Source organism: Mobula hypostoma, chromosome 14 (genome assembly GCF_963921235.1).
Source record: "Mobula hypostoma chromosome 14, sMobHyp1.1, whole genome shotgun sequence".
NCBI classification, from domain to species: domain Eukaryota; kingdom Metazoa; phylum Chordata; class Chondrichthyes; order Myliobatiformes; family Myliobatidae; genus Mobula; species Mobula hypostoma.
The window spans coordinates 55367952-55384620 of NC_086110.1; the positions used below are offsets into that span (position 1 = coordinate 55367952).

The 16669-nt window shown below is 39.9% G+C and overlaps 1 protein-coding gene and 1 long non-coding RNA gene across 6 annotated transcripts in view; one reads left to right on the forward strand and one right to left on the reverse strand.

Moving 5' to 3' along the window:
* Positions 1 to 16669, forward strand: part of LOC134356302 (calcium-transporting ATPase type 2C member 2-like) — a 73464-nt gene that overhangs the window by 29500 nt on the left and 27295 nt on the right. For all 5 annotated transcript variants that reach the window (XM_063067153.1, XM_063067156.1, XM_063067155.1 and 2 more), the window contains exons 10-18: positions 187 to 262; positions 3783 to 3849; positions 5509 to 5633; positions 6000 to 6097; positions 10883 to 10984; positions 12179 to 12268; positions 13683 to 13784; positions 13876 to 14032; positions 16392 to 16562. In XM_063067153.1, coding sequence (XP_062923223.1) covers positions 187 to 262; positions 3783 to 3849; positions 5509 to 5633; positions 6000 to 6097; positions 10883 to 10984; positions 12179 to 12268; positions 13683 to 13784; positions 13876 to 14032; positions 16392 to 16562 — 988 coding nt within the window. The remainder of the gene's footprint in view (positions 1 to 186; positions 263 to 3782; positions 3850 to 5508; positions 5634 to 5999; positions 6098 to 10882; positions 10985 to 12178; positions 12269 to 13682; positions 13785 to 13875; positions 14033 to 16391; positions 16563 to 16669) is intronic.
* Positions 3263 to 12898, reverse strand: LOC134356305 (uncharacterized). The gene is made up of 3 exons (XR_010020327.1): positions 12778 to 12898; positions 5409 to 5566; positions 3263 to 3462 (listed from the first exon to the last, which is right to left on the reverse strand). It is a non-coding gene; the product is annotated as an uncharacterized LOC134356305 (long non-coding RNA).

A 16669-nucleotide genomic window follows, 5' to 3' on the forward strand; every position in this document is an offset into this window, starting at 1 on the left:
ACCCTCCCTAACTATGTCGCAACTTCCAGAGAGACAACTATGTACTTGTAAGTTGCACTTTTCTCCAGGGACCTGCCATTATACTGTCAGAGAATAAAGTAATGTGAAGAATTTGAAATAGCAAACAGTGGAAGTGTATAGACTTTTAATCTGTGAATTATTATTTTTTTTTCTCTTCTTGTCTAGTCACCAAAAACCCCTTTACAAAGAAGCATGGATAAGCTAGGGAAGCAATTATCACTGTTCTCATTTATAATAATCGGTAAGTTGAATGAAGTAAAGTTAAAGCCTTAGTTTTACTTCTGTCTCATAAATAATATTTCTGAGATCTTTTTAAAAGGAGTAGCAGCTTCTCAGAGTGAAACACTAATAGCATTATTCAGTCATACAGATTTCTAGTATCTTAATATCTCAACCTTAACTCAGGGCAAGTAAAGAGAAGAGTTCAACCATGAATGTTGATTTCACAACTGAGCAGACGTTGACTTAGACTATAAGACCATAAGGTGTAAGGGTAGAATTGGCCCTTTGAGCCCATGGAGTCTGCTCCACCATTCCATCATGGCTGATATACTATCCCTCTCAAACCTATTCTCCTGCCTTCTCCCTGTGGTCTTTGATGCTCTTACTAATTAGAACTATCAACCTCTGCCTTAAATATATCCAGTGACTTGGCCTCCACAGCCATCTGAGGCAATAAATTGCACTAATTCACCACCCCCTGGCTAAAGAAATGCTTCCTCATTTCTATTCTAAAGGGTTGTCCTTCTATCCTGAGGGTGTGCCCTCTGGTAGTAGACTCCCCCACGACAGGAGATATCCTCTCCATGTCCAGTCTGTCAAGGCCTTTTTGTCTGGGGTTTCAATAAGATCCCCCTCATACTTCTAAACTCCAGTGAATAGCCACACCCCAAAGTGCTAATTGTTGCCTGAACCACAGCAACATACAAGAGAAAAAATTAAAGCATGAAATGGGAGATTGTCTTGTGCAGCAGATTGCCCAGAGCAATCAAGTGAAAGTTCTAAGCGGACTTAAATCACACTTTTACAATATAAATAGAACAGTGTAGCATAGGAATAGGCTCTTCATCCTACACTGTGCCAACTATGATGCCAAATGAAACTTGTGTCACCCATTTGCACATAATTTGTACCCCTGCATTCCCTGCAAGTTCATATGCCTGTCTAAATGCCTCTTAAATGTCACTAGTGGATCTGCTTTCATCTTCCCCACCGCCCCGCCACCAATATGTTCCAAGCACATACCAGTCTGTTTTTTTTTAAACCAATGCTTAGCCTACACACCTCCTTTATATTTTCTCCCCTTTCTTAATGCTGTACCCTTTAGTATTTAACATTCCACTCTGAGGAAAAAGAGTCTGACTGTATACTTTCTCACAGATGTATAAACTTTGATCAAACTTTGATCAACTTTGGTGAAAAAGGCGAACGGTATGCTGGCATTTATAGCGAGAGGATTCGAGTACAGGAGCAGGGAGGTACTACTGCAGTTGTACAAGGCCTTGGTGAGACCACACCTGGAGTATTGTGTGCAGTTTTGGTCCCCTAATCTGAGGAAAGACATCTTTGCCATAGAGGGAGTACAAAGAAGGTTCACCAGATTGATTCCTGGGATGGCAGGTCTTTCATATGAAGAAAGACTGGATGAACTGGGCTTGTACTCGTTGGAATTTAGAAGATTGAGGGGGGATCTGATTGAAACGTATAAGATCCTAAAGGGATTGGACAGGCTAGATGCAGGAAGATTGTTCCCGATGTTGGGGAGGTCTAGAACGAGGGGTCACAGTTTGAGGATAGAGGGGAAGCCTTTTAGGACCGAGGTTAGGAAAAACTTCTTCACACAGAGAGTGGTGAATCTGTGGAATTCTCTGCCACAGCAAACTGTTGAGGCCAGTTCATTAGCTATGTTTAAAAGGAAGTTAGATATGGCCCTTGTGGCTACAGGGGTCAGGGGGTATGGAGGGAAGGCTGGGTTCTGAGTTGGATGATCAGCCATGATCATAATAAATGGCGGTGCAGGCTCGAAGGGCCGAATGGCCTACTCCTGCACCTATTTTCTATGTTTCTATGTTTCTAAATCACCTCTCAGGCTCTGATACTCCAGAGGAAGCAACCCAAGTCTGTCCAACGTTTCCTTGATGCTAATGCTCTCTAATCCAGGCAACATCCTGGTGAACCTCTTCTGTACCCACACCAAATCGTTCACATTCTTCTTCTGGTGCAACCAGAATTATACAACCAAAGTTTAATACAGTTGCAACATGACTTGATTTGTACACTCAGTGCTCTAATTGATGAAGGCAAGCATGCTGAATGCCTTTTCTGTCATCTTATTTATTTTATTTTCACCTTCAGGGAGCTATGGACATGTATCTCTAAGATCCCTTTGTACATCAGTTCTCATTCTACTCACTGTATAATTTATTCTAACATTTCACCTCTCAAATTAAAACTCCTCAGGTTACAGACCCCTTTCCCTATAATCATCTTGAAACCAATATGTTATAATCAAGACAATGGTTGCATGTGAACGTGCTTCCCCGATGACATTGTTGATACGCTTCGCCACAAGTCGACAAACTTAAATTTCTGCATTTCTCTCCCTCAAGCCCAAGATTATTGCACACACCTTAGAAGATTTGGAATTTCACAGCCCACTCTGTACCAATGTACCTAAACAACATAATTTCTCTTTTTGTTCTATCTTATTGCATTGACTACATGCCAACATTTTAATCTGCTGCACAAGACAATCTCCCATTTCATGCTTTAATTTTTTTTCTTGTATGTTGCTGTGGTTCAGACAACAGTTACCACTTTGGGGTGTGGCTATTCATTATCCATTGAGTAAATGAGTTCATTCAAAATTTAAAGTTAATGATTGGCTTTAGCCAACCTGTAGTGACAATCATTGTCCTAAGAGACTGTAAGATATTACAATGCATATTTCAACAAGTTATGTATATTTTGCAATCACTGTTTTATGGGTGGATTTGCAAGGTATATTGTGCTACGGTAATTAACTTGTGCCTATCATTGTAATGTCTGCAATAAGTTTGGTAATACATAATTTTAATATAGAATGGAATTTTATTGTCATTGCTCAAGGCAACAAGACTATGATGTTACTCTAGTCCATGCAAAAACAATTATTTACAATGCAAGCAATAAGGCTTCATTTTAAAAATATAAATATTTAATTAATTCCACTCCATGACACTCAAAGGCCATTGGCAAGCCAGGGTGTAGCATTATTCAGCTGCACAACAGCCCTTGAGAAGAAGCTGTTTTTTAGTCTTACTGTCTTGGCTAAGATGTTTCTGTGTCTCCTACCAGAGTGCAGGAGGTTGAACAGATAGTGCTCGAGATGGAATGTGTCTTTAACGATGTTACGAGCGCACCGTAGGCATTGGGAGTTGTATCTTCACATCTTTTGGAGGTCTGTTTACAAAAGTTAGAGCATACAGTTAGAAAAGCATATAGAGGCAATCAAGATAAAATTCAGCACTTTTGAAACTTCATTGCCAAGAAGTTATCCACAGCTATTAGTGCTAACTGTGCTAAAACATGGTATCAGCATGTACGCCACTTCCATTGAATTCAGTGAGATAAATGAAGATGGTGTTCCTTGCATTCCATTGCTGTAACTTCTCTTTCATTGATTTCACAGTAATAGTGAGTGGAGCAATCACTGTAAAATAGAAAGTCTTAAGTAATAATATTAACATGTTTAAATATGGCTCTAAAATTGTCTCCTTCAGGTTTAATGATGCTGATTGGTTGGTTACAAGGAAAGCATCTCCTTGGCATGTTCACTATAGGAGTTAGGTAAGAACATAAACATGTTGCTTATGAGCGTAATGGACTACAAATATCTATGGCTGTTACTCTGCATCGTATGATGCAAAATTCGTCCTGCACCAGGAAAAGCTCATAAAATTGGTGATCTACAGAGGACCAAAGTATATCTTAAGCATGGACTGCTTGCATTACTCTATGCAAAATGGAGGCTTTGTGTGCATTATTTTCAGCTTTGTACATTTGTGGCCACAAAGAACTTTTGTTCATTCACTCCCCAGTGAATTATGGTAGATCTTGGGTTGTGGTGGCAGTAGGGTGATGTGAAGAAGGGCCCAGGTTATGGGAGGGCTGAAGGTTTAGGAGGCAAGAGGAAGTGAAAACTTGGCCAAAGGTGCAATGGGCTGTGTAGCATTTTGGACTTCAATCAGAGACCCATATTGTTGCACAGGATCTGGAGTGCTTCAGGGTCTAGTTCCAGGAGGGTGTTTTGGTAGAGGTGTGCAAAATGATGTGAGGTATAGATGAAGTGGATAGTCAGTGGAATTTTCACAGCTTGTAATGATTAACATGAGAGCATAATTATAAGGTGATTGGAGAAAAGTATAGGGAGAGTGCCAGAGGTAGCGGTTCTTTACAGAGTGCAACATGGAGGCCACAAGCCCCATAACCGTGCGTTCCACAGTAAGTGCATGAAACACACTGTCAAGGGTGCTAGCAGAGACAGATACATTAGGGACACTTAAGAAAGTCTTAGGAAGATACATGGATGAAATGCAGGGGGTTAGACTGATCTTGGAGTAAATTAAAAAGTTGGCACAATGTTGTGAACTGAAGGGCCTGTGCTGTGCTGTAATGTTCTGTATCCCTACCAATATGCACCACCTTGCAATTCTCCACATGAAACTTCATCTACCCATGCTACCACCCAATTGCAATCTACTTGGGCGCCACGACAGCATAGCAGTTAGCGCAACACTATTACAGCTCAGGGCGTTGCAGAGTTCAGAGTTCAATTCCGGCGCTATTCTGTAAGAAGTCTCTGTACTCCCGGTAGAATACGTGGGTTTCCCCCGGGTACTCTGGTTTCCTCCCACAATCCAAAGATGTACCAGGTAGATTAATTGGTCATTGTAAATTGTCCCATGATTAGGTTAGGGTTGCTATGGTGATGTGGCTCGAAGGGCTGAAAGGGTGGAAGGGCCTACTCCATTCTATTTCATTAAATAATTTATTTTTTTAATTATTCTTTTTCCAATTTACAATGTCAAGTTCTACTATATGTCGTCCTCAAATTTGTGGCATGCAATCGCAGGTTGTTGATAATGAATTTTAAAAAAAGTATATCAGTGGTCCTAATACTGATCCCTACTGGCTACAGATCACTTTACTCTGGTCAGAAAGAGAACCACGTACCGTGATCCTCTGTTGTCTGAAACTTAGCCATATTATTAATGTCCCTTTTGTGTAATGTGCTTCAAATTTGTTGATAAGCCAATCATAAACCCTTTTTAAAATTGTCCAACATCTTCTGTGGTTACCATATCTGATTGCAATTCAGTGTCCCCTGCACCCCACCCCCAACTTACTTCCTCCATCCCCAAGTCCTGTTGTCACAGAGGTTGCAGACATTCTGAGCTGGAATAGTATCAGCCCTGAATGTAACATGGTTTCTTGTCTCTTTGGTAGCCTGGCGGTTGCAGCTATTCCAGAAGGCCTCCCAATTGTTGTCACGGTAACATTAGCACTAGGTGTGATCAGAATGTCAAAAAAAAAAGTCATAATAAAGAAACTTCCCGTGGTAGAGACGCTGGGTAAGTCAACAATTTATTTTGTTAACTTTAACTAATTAAATTTAATATTGTGATTTATTTTAGCGGTTGAATCATTTGATTTTTGTTATTTGCATTTAAAATAAAAGACATGCAGAGAGTTTACTGAATGCAGCTGAGTCAATTTGTTCAAATATATACTATGTTTATCAAGATATGTATAATTCAGTACACTTACATTCATTTTACCATGTACAAACTTCTCCATCTGTGAAAGAACTCTGAATTGCCAAGGCACCAGAAATACTCCGTCTTAGTAACTTAATTTCTGAATTAATCCTCGAGTATTGAGGTAATTGAGTACTGATTCTAATACAGGTAATTAATAGTCATGCTTTTAAATTATAGGTTGTTGTAATGTCATTTGTTCCGATAAGACGGGCACCCTTACAGCTAATCAGATGACTGCAACGCGGTTACTTACGTCAGATGGCATACAGGCAGAGGTTGGTATTAAAGCACCTTGACATTAAACCATGAAGGAAGTTATAACCTTTATCAATAGAAGAAAACAGGTTGTGGAAAATACTCCAATTCTTACTGGCCTTGTACCTGATGGATACTGTATGTTTGCTCAGTTTGAGGCAGCCAGCAGAACTTCTAAACTTTGCTGTGAACAGCAAGAAATGGCTTTAACTATTCATTGTGTACACAACTGTCCACAGATTCATTACTCCAGATATCCATTTCTCAGTTAAAGAAATGTTTTCTGTAAGGAATAAAAACCAGAGGTCATATAATCTTTTATTCCAGCTCTGGCATTCCATACGATCTCAGGTGATTTTTTGCCCTGTTGTCACCTCGCCTTCACTAATCAATATCTCTTGATTTCTTCACTGTCTAAAAGTCTATCAATCTCTCCTGAATATACTTTGTGAATTGAGCCTCTGCAGAACTCTTACATAGCGAATTTCAAACATTCATCATCCACTAGGGGAAGTAATTTCTTCTCATCATTGACCAGACTGGCTAACTAACTACTTTTAGAATGTGACCCTTGGTTCTAAAAATTCCAGCCAACAGAAGTCATTCCCACATTTAGCATGTTAAGCACCATAAGAGTGTTGAATTTAAAAAGAAAAAAAAACAAGACACTTGAGAGCATCTGCGGAAAGAGAAACAGAGTTAATGTTGTTTCCCAGAAGAATGTTATAATGTGAGCCTATAGAGGTGGGATGCAGAGGTTTTTCTGATTGTTCTCTCTGCAGAACCTACTCCCTCCTTGGCACTGGGAGAGGGCTGCAAAGAAAAGAGTCATCAGAGCAGTGATAGAGGTTGCTGAGTGAGCCTCCAGATGGCTATGGATCAACAGGCATGACCCGTAGACCAATGCTGCCGGGACACAAGCCAGGGCCTGATCAACTCTGGCTGGGTCACCTGGGCAAGAGTATCTGATGCTGAAAGTCCCAAAACCACCCAATGACCCCAGGATACCTCACTAATGATGAGTCCCTGCACATCCTAGGATGTATTTTAGCATCATATTTCAATGAAATCATGTCTCATTCTTCTGAATAAGTAAGAAGAATGGGCGTAAGCAATCTAATCTGCCCTTGCAAGACAATTATCCCACCTTAACAACTGATCTGTTGAACTTTCGTTTTGCTCCCCCTATTGCAAATATAATATTTTTCAGCTAGTGAGACCAAACCTCTTCACAATATTCAAGAGCTCCAAATAATAGGGTGACATGCTAGCGCAGTGGTGAGCACAATGCTTTGCATTTCAGGCAACCTGGGTTCAATTCCTGCCACTGCCTGTAAGGAGTGTGTACGTTACCCCCATGAGCACATGGATTTCCCCTGGGTGGTCCAGTTTTCTGACAACCAGTTGGTAGATTAATTGGTCAGTGTCAATTGTCTGGCTCAAAGGGTCGGAAGGGCCTTCTTCGCGCTGTATTTCAATAAAATAAAAATAATTGCATTCCTACTCCTGAATCTGTAGTGGGTGGTTATCTTCAAACCACCAGACATTAGAATTCTCACTAAATCACATAGGTCTCTAAGTAGAGAGTAGAGACACATGCCTTGTGTCAATACTCAGCATTTTGGATGTGGATTATTAGTATTGCCATTACCCTTTAGCATACTTTCTGTTCAGTCATGCCCGTTAGGCCACTGGTGTTTAGGGCAGCAATGAAGGTCCTCCATCTCTGGTGGTGTTCAGGACTTACTTCAACATGTCAGTAACTTCCTCTTGGTTTTCACTACTGTCAGTCATGCAAGACCCCAGTCAAAACTCAGGAATACCATCGCAATCAGATGTAGGAGGAGTCTTCTTTGCTGTTTGCATAACAGTTTTGTTTTGACCAGTCAGGGTTGTTGACCCTGAGCTGAACCCCGAATGTGGAGGACCAGTTGACCACTTTTAGTCTGGCCTGTACTCTCTGACCCCTGCCAAGAGCCAGATCATAAAGCCCTGACTCCAGCCAACATATCTCTCTGGGTCATTGGGGCATGCAAGCCTCCGGACTTGCCCCATATCTCAGAAAGTAAGTGTTGTCATTGGAGAGAGTCTAGAGGAGGTTCATGAGGATGATTCTGGGAATGAAAGGGAACGTATGAGGAGCATTTGGCAGCTTTGGGCCTCACTGGAATTCAGAAGAATGTGGTGGGATGTTATTGAAACCGAATGTTGAAAGGACTTGATAGGGTGGATGTGGAGAGGATGTTTCCTATGGTGGGGGTATCCAGAACTAGAGGGTACAGCCTCAAAATTGAGGGGCGACCCTTTGGAACAGAGGTAAAGAGTATTCGGTTTTAGCCAGAGAGTAGTAAATCTATGGAATTCTCTGCCACAGACTGCGGTGGAGGCCATGTCCATGCATATATTTAAGGCCGAAGTTGATTGTTTCCTTATTGGTCAGGGCCTCAAAGGATATGGCGAGAAAGCAGGTGTATGGGGTTGAGCGGGATCTGGGATCAGCCATGATGGAATAGTGGAAAAGACTTGATGGGCTGAATGGCCTAATTTGTTCCAAAGTCTTGTCTTGTGGTCTTAAACCCACTGACAAGGTAGTGGTCCTCTTTTGAGGTCTTTAGCATAGTAAGTACTACAAACAACAGATGGATTCCAGGCATGAGAATGAAGCATGGGAGAATGGGGGCAGATCTTATAAGGGTATTCAAATTTATAAGGGGTGTGGATAAGCTGAATGCCTGCAAGTTTTCCACTCAGGTTGGGTGAGAGTAGCACTGGAGGTCATACGTTTGCAATGAAAAGTGAAATATTTAAAGGGATTCTGATGGGGGAATGACTTAACTTAGAGTGTGGTGCAATTGTAAAATGAGCTGCCAGCAGAAATGATAGATATGGATTCAATTGTAACACTTAAGAGAAATTTGACCAGGTGCATAGATGGGAGGGGTATGGAGGCTGTGGTCCAAATGCAGGTAGATGGGACTGAGTAAAAAAAACCAGGCTGACATGAAGTAGATGGGCTGAAGGGCCTGTTTCTGAGCTGTAGTGCTCTGTGAATCTACAACTCTATGAAAAGCACATTTGAAATGGTGCCTTTAACTTGAAAGTCAAAATGTTAGCTGTTTGTTCAACATTACAGACCCTTAGAGAATGTCTCTTTAGAGTAGAATGCAGAGGTGCGATCTGCACAAGAGCAGGCTATTACGAACACCAAGTTTAATATTTTAATTTTAACTGCATAGGTAATATCTGGGGATGACTGGTTGTATCAAAAAATAAGCACAAAGTGCAACGTGTCTCACGAAATGTTAGATTAAAGATCTAATCTTTAAAGATTAGATTTGTCACATGCACATTGAAACCAAGAGTGAAATGTGACTGTGTCATATCAAATCAACAAGGATTGTGCTGTGCAGCTCACAATTGTCAGCACGTTTCTAGTGCCAACAAACCATGCCCACAATTCACTAGCCCTAACAGTATGTCTTTGGAATGTGGGAGGAAACCAGAAAGCCCACCTGGTCACGGAGAGAACAGACAAAATCCTTGCTGTTAGCAGCGGGACTTGAAAGTTGATTTTACAGATGCCATAAAGTGTTGGGTTAACTGTGATGCTATCCTGTCACCTCTTTTGCCATGCCACTAGTAATGGTACACAGCAACATAACAACAGGCTCAGAGTTAGCAGGAATAGTCAACTAAAAGTGAGAAAAAGATGATATTTTGAAACCATGAGAAGTGATATTTGGCTTCAACCAATGCTTGTGTTAAAAGATTAGCAAACATTAAGATGGTGATAGCTAATATTACCTTAATATTGTTTACATCATATGTTGATGTAAACAGTTTTAATGATGACAAAAGTACACCTGGTGGCCACTTTATTAAGTATACTTGTTCACTAAAGCAAATATCCAGTCAGCCAATTATGTGGTAGCAATTCAAAGCATAAAAGCATGCACACATGGTTAAGAGGTTCAGTTTTTGTTCAGTCCAAACATCAGAGGGAAGAAATGTGATCTGAGTGACTTTGACTGTGGAATGATTGTTGGTGTTAGACAGGCTGGTTTGAGTATCTTGGAGACTGCTGATCTTCTGGGATTTTCAAACACAATAGTCCCTAGAGCAGGGGTTCCCATCCTTCATGCCATAGACCAATACCATTTAAGTAAGGGGTTGTTGGGAACCCCTGCTTGAGAGTTTACAGAGAATAGTGTGAAAAATAGAAATCATCTGGTGAGTGACAATCTGTGGGTGAAAATAGCTTCTTAATAAGAGAGGTCAGAGGAGAATAAACAAACAAGTTCAAATTGACTGGAAGACAACTGTAACTCAAATAACTACACATTACAACAGTGGTGTGCAGAAGAGCATCTCTGAAAGTACAACACGTTGAATCTTGAAGTGGATGGGCTACAACAGCAGAAGACCACAAACATACACGCAGTAGTCTCCTTATTATGTACAGGAAGTACTGAATAAAGTGACTACTGAAGGTATATATGTATTTTACCCCAAAGAAAGTCATTTCAAATCATTATAATTAAAATAACAAGTGTTTCGAGGCAGTTGTTTGACATCATTATTATTCTTACAAATATGTATAATGATCAGAGTACAATTTGAAATACAAATAACTGGAATTGTACTTCTAATGAAAATATATAATATCAAGCTACCTAAAGAGTCTCAGAGCAGAAAGAATCTTGGCTAGATGCTCTAAAGTCAAGTATTCCTGAGTAAAGGCTGATTGATATGTTACCTTGTGCGTTGTAAAATTTTTAAGCATTTCTTTCTTTTATTTGCTATAGGTAACAGGTACAGGATATAATGGAAAGGGGAATGTGCATTTATTACCTACTGGAGAAGTCGTAAAGGCATTTTCCAATGTGTCTATAGGAAAACTGGTTGAAGTAAGTTGTTTAAAATGCTCTATTTGGTTGTCTCTATTACTAAGATGCAAGACTGAACTTTGTTGTCCATGCCAAGCTGTCAGTGTTGGCAGAGGTGCCAAGTATGGAATTAATGTGCTAAAAAGATTCCCACAGATTTTCAGGAAACCTCTATGGAGAGGAATAAACAATCATGTTTTTGGCTGAGACCCTTCATCAGGACTCATCGGTCATGATGAAGGGACTCAGCCTGAAATGTTGACTCCATCTTCCTCTCTGTAGATACTGCCTGACCTGCTGAGTTCCTCCAGCATTTTGTGTGTGTGTGTGTGTGTGTGTGTGTCTGAACTTGCAGCATCTGCAAGATCTCCTGTATTTATGTTCCATGTGAAGTTCTCTCTGAAAGTTAGATCTAGCATCCAATGTTGTCCCAGAGTGTAATGCAATCTATCGGGACCCAAAATTACGAGTAGGGCTAACAGTGAGTGAGTGCAGAGAGGCAGCGTTTTCATCTATGTACTGATGGAAGTGAACACTTCTCCAACCAAAATTGTTTGCGTTCTGTAAACTATAATGAAGGAAAAAAAAGTTTTATGATTTAATTAAGGGCTGGTTCTGGGACCATTATATTGAGGGATCTGTGGCGTTCACACAGTATAGGGACATAAATGCTTCTCAGTGTCACCTGATCTGAATTGATTTTGATGAAGAATAGCAGTAAAATAGGGGTTTCAGCAGGACAGCTTAAAATCCACCCTCTCGGTATCTGAGAGACGTAGAGCACAGAAAAAGGCCCATTGACCCAGCAAGTGCATGCTGACAAGGAAGCATCCATTTACATTAATCCTTCATCAGTCCCATTTTATTCTCCCCACATTCACAACAAATCCTTACCTCCCCACCCCCACCTTCCTGCTGCAAGATTCTATCACTTCTCAGCACATATGGGGCAATTTATAGCGGCAAGTTAACCTGCCAGCCTGTAATTCTTTGGGATATGAGCAGAATCTGATCACCTAGAGAAAACCCTTGCAAAGCGAGAATGGGTAAGCTTCACACAGACAACATCTGGGTCACTGGACCTGTAAAGGATTAGCTCTTCGAGCTGCCCTATACTGAGTGCATGTGCTCTACATTTACAGTCAAATAAGGTGTATTATTTCAACATGTCTTAACATTAATACCTAACCTGTGCTGAACACTTGCTTGTCATAGGCTGGATGTTTATGCAACAATGCTGCAATTACCAAAGATTCCTTGATAGGACAACCAACAGAAGGAGCTGTAATTGCACTTGCAATGAAGGTAAAGCTGAAGCAATTTTAATTTTAATGTTTCATCCGAGACAAGCTTTCAACTCCACGTCAGAAAGTGCAGCTGCATAATCGGCATATCTTGAAAGATCAGAACCTTGATAGGTGAAGGACACAGCTGTTTGCCAAAACTTAAGTGGCTTACAATCACTATCTTGATGTGAACTCCGCTGAACAGCGGAACGCCACATGCACGGGCAAATGGCCACAGAGTTGGTTGATTTAACCCTACTGGAAAAGTAGATTTGCAGTAGCTAAATAGTTCTGAATCAGAATTGGAATCAGATTTATTAACACTGACATATGTCATGAAATCCATTGTTTGTGGCAATATTACAATGCAATACATTTAAAAATTTACTATAAGTTACGTTAAGAAATATATAAAGAAATTAATTTTTAAAAAAAGCAAAATAGTGAGGTAGGGTTCCCGGACCATTCAGAAACCTGATAACAGAGCTGTTCCAAAAGCACTGAGTAGGCATCCTCAGTTCTCTGTACCTCCTCCCTGATGGTAGCCATGAGAAGAAGGAATGTCCTGGATGGGGAAGTTCCTTAACGATGGACAGAGCTGTCTTGAGTTACCACCTTTTGAAGATGTCCTTGTTAGTGGGAGTCGTCTTCCTGTGATTTAGCTGACTGAGTCTGCATCCCTGTACAGCTTTATTCGATTCTGCACATCGGAGGGAGGTGAGAAAGTGGTGGAATTGGGTAACCAATCGGCTGTCCGTCACTAATAAGGAGGAAGTTTGCAACGTTTATCAGCAAGTTGGATTCAAGGTTACTGATGATGAAAAGCTTGGTGGAAGTATGGACTGTGAGGAGGATGCATGGGGGCTATGGAGAGATTGGGTAAGGCAAGGACAAGACAGATAATGTGAAACATAATGTGGAAATATATAAAATCATTCACTTTGGTAGAAAAAAATGGGTGGAACATTTCTTTAAATAGTAACTGATTGAAAGGTATTGAGAGGAACACAGGTCAGTTCAAGTTAATAAGTCAACTCTTGGCTTCCACCTCCAAATTCTTGTTGCGGCCCAATTTAAAGTCATAAGCAGACTTGGAAATGGTATCCGAGACCCAGTCACTGATCCCTGTGGTTTCCTATTAGTTACTGCCAAAAATTCCTTCACTGTTTTGCCTTTTGGAGATTTTTCAACCTAGGCCAATGTATTACTCCCATTAATATGCTCTTTAATTTGCACACTGACTTTTGTGTGGAAAATCCATATACTATACTTCACATCTTAAATGTTTCCAAGCATACTCATGGATGGTTTTTTTTTTGCTTATTTTTGTTTTGAGTGACATTTTCACTCAGTATAAATCTGAAAGAAAATTGCTTCACAATCATTGAAGAATCTTGATTTTAAAGTAAAATAATTTGCATTTTACATTAAAGATGGACCTTGATCAGGCTGGGCAGAGTTATACAAGGAAGAAGGAATATCCATTTAGTTCAGAAAAGAAATGGATGGCTGTTAAATGTGTCCACAGAAATCAGGTAGGAGCTATCTTGGTGCTGAAATTCTAATATGTATGCTGTTTTAAAACACGTCTAAGTCAGCGCTAACCGTTTATTATCTGCTTTAAAGGAAAATGAAGAATTGTTCTTCATGAAAGGTGCATATGAGGCAGTTATTCAGTATTGTACCAATTACAACCTTGGTGGCACGTCAATACCACTCACACCACAACAGTGTGCTATATACCTTCAACAACAAGCAAAGCTGGGAGCCGAGGGCCTTCGTGGTAAGATCTTGAATTTTGCCAAATCTTCTAATCCAACGTGTGTAATTTTATATTTTAAATTCTATTGCATTGTGTATCATGATGTAGTGCAGGTGTCAAATGTAAATTTCTGCTCTGTTTTTCTATACTATGTTATTGTAATGTTGTTATCTATATTCTAACTTAGTGTAAAAATGTCAAATATATTTTCATCTATGTTCTGCCAAGATTAAAGGTAAATCTTATTCTAAAAATGGGATGGTTTGAACCATAGTAGAGATTATATAACAGTATATCTGGGACAGGAATCAAACCCACTTCATCTCCATTCAAATTGTAATGTAGTCAAAACAGCACAAGGTGATCACGAATCATTGCAGCCAACATTCCCTCTATTTTTTTTATATATAGCTGCCACAGACCAACCGTTGCTCTAAGCACAAAATTTTTACATGCTAACAAACTGCTTAGCACTACTGGCAGTTTATTAACAATGAGCTACTGACTTCCATTGTGGCTTTATTGTTACAATTTGTAACAGGCCTGTAAGCTGAAAAACTGACAATACAAATACGTTGAAGCTCTGAAATGTTTTCATGTGAAAGTTTTGGTATGTTTATTGTTTATCGTATAGATTATATTGAAAGTTTAAAAAAATATATTATCAGTATGCATACACGTCACCAACCCTGAGATTCCTTTTCCAGCAAATCAATAGAACAGTAACTGTAACCAGGATCATTGAACAACAAACTGTGCAAATGCAAATATAAATAAATAGCAAGACAGAGCATGAAATAACAAGATAAAGAGTCCTTATTGTGAGATCATCGTTGTGGGAACATCAGAAATAGAATAAGTATAGTTATCCTCTTTTGCTCAAGAGCCTGTTGGCTGAGGACTAGTAACTGTTCTTGAACCTGGTGGTGAGTCCTGAGACCCCTGTATCTTCCACCTGATGGCAGCAGCGAGAAAAGAGCATGACCTGGGTGGTGTGGATCTTTGATGATGGATGTTGCTTTTCTATGACAACATTTCATCTAGATGTGCTCTATGGTTGGGAAGGCTTTACCCGTGATGTACTGGGCTGAATCCACGACCTTTTGCAGCATTTTCCACTCAAAGGCATTGGCATTCCCATACCAGGCAATACTGCAGCCAGTCAATGCACTTCCCACACACATTGATAGAAGTTGGTCATGTATATTCAATAACATAATTAATTACAGGGTGCTTCACGGTTGTATTAATCCAGATTTCAAAATTATATTAACATTATAAAAGGAAATTCTAGCTGCGTATCAACAAAGGCTATGTGTGCAGGAGTACTTCAGCTACTGGGTGGCCGCATAGCCACACAGCTTAGAGGAAACAGTGGTTACAGCGGACTAGTTCATTATTTAAAAAATTATATTGAGACAGACGACCTCCATTTTAAGCAATTATCCTTAATTTATCTCAGAAGACCTAAACGGTGGATGAATGTGAAGGATTCAATCCATGAGGTTTGTGAATAAGACAAAGCTGCAATGGTCCCACTCCCAAGCCCAAATACCTTGCCTTTATGTGCACCTCTTGCGACCTCTCTACTCTTGAGACCTTTAACCACCATTGGACTCACCGTTCTAACACCAAATCTTCCTCTCAAAAACCTATTTGCAAACTCTCTCTCTCTTCATAATCCTATGAAGGCCTCACCTCACACCTGCTGATAAGGCAGCCTGTTCACAGGATTTTCCCTTAAATGCGAGCCAGCAGTTAAATTCTGCAACAGATTTGGAAAATTGGTTTGGGTTAACGAAGACCCAGGCTAGAATACAGGCCAACTTCTTTTTCTTTTAAACAATGGATGTGTTTCAAACATTGATTGATCATCAATATAAACCATACAGGGTCGGTTGTGTATGATATCAATAATTATTGATCCCAAGTCCACAGGACATAAAGATAGAAATACATGCTGTCGCATTGTATTTGGCCATTATTACCACATGTACCAAGATCCCATGAAAAGCTTGTCTTGCATACTGTTCATACAGATCATGGGCCAAATGGCCTAATTGTACCCCTACGTTTTATGATCAAATAATAACACAGAGCATTGAGGTAAACAAAGTAAAACAATAACAATGTAGAATGAAGTGTAACAGCTACCGATAAAGGTCATAACAGTGTAGGTTCTGAGGTTAAGAGTCTGTCTAATCATACTAATGGACCATTTAATAGTCTTATTATTACAGTGGAGTAGAATCTGTCCTTGTGTTTTCAGGATTGTGTATCTTTTGCCCAATGATTATTTTTTGCTCCATGGTGCAGGATATATGTACATTAAAAGATCAAGACTGGTATTAATTGCCAGTTTCCTGTTTGTTCTTTCCAGTGCTTACACTAGCCTCTGGGCATGAATTAGGTGAACTTACCTTCTTGGGATTTATTGGCATTATTGACCCACCAAGAACTGGAGTCAAAGCAGCAGTTCAAATGCTTCAAAGTTCAGGAGTTGCTGTTAAGATGGTCACCGGAGACTCCATGGCAACAGCCATCTCTATAGGTACAATGAATTTTGGCATATTTTGTCCTTGAGTAACTAATTATTCTGTCTATCTTCTTTTCAAAGTTTCAAAGGTAAAGTTAATGTCAGAGAAATGTATAAAATAT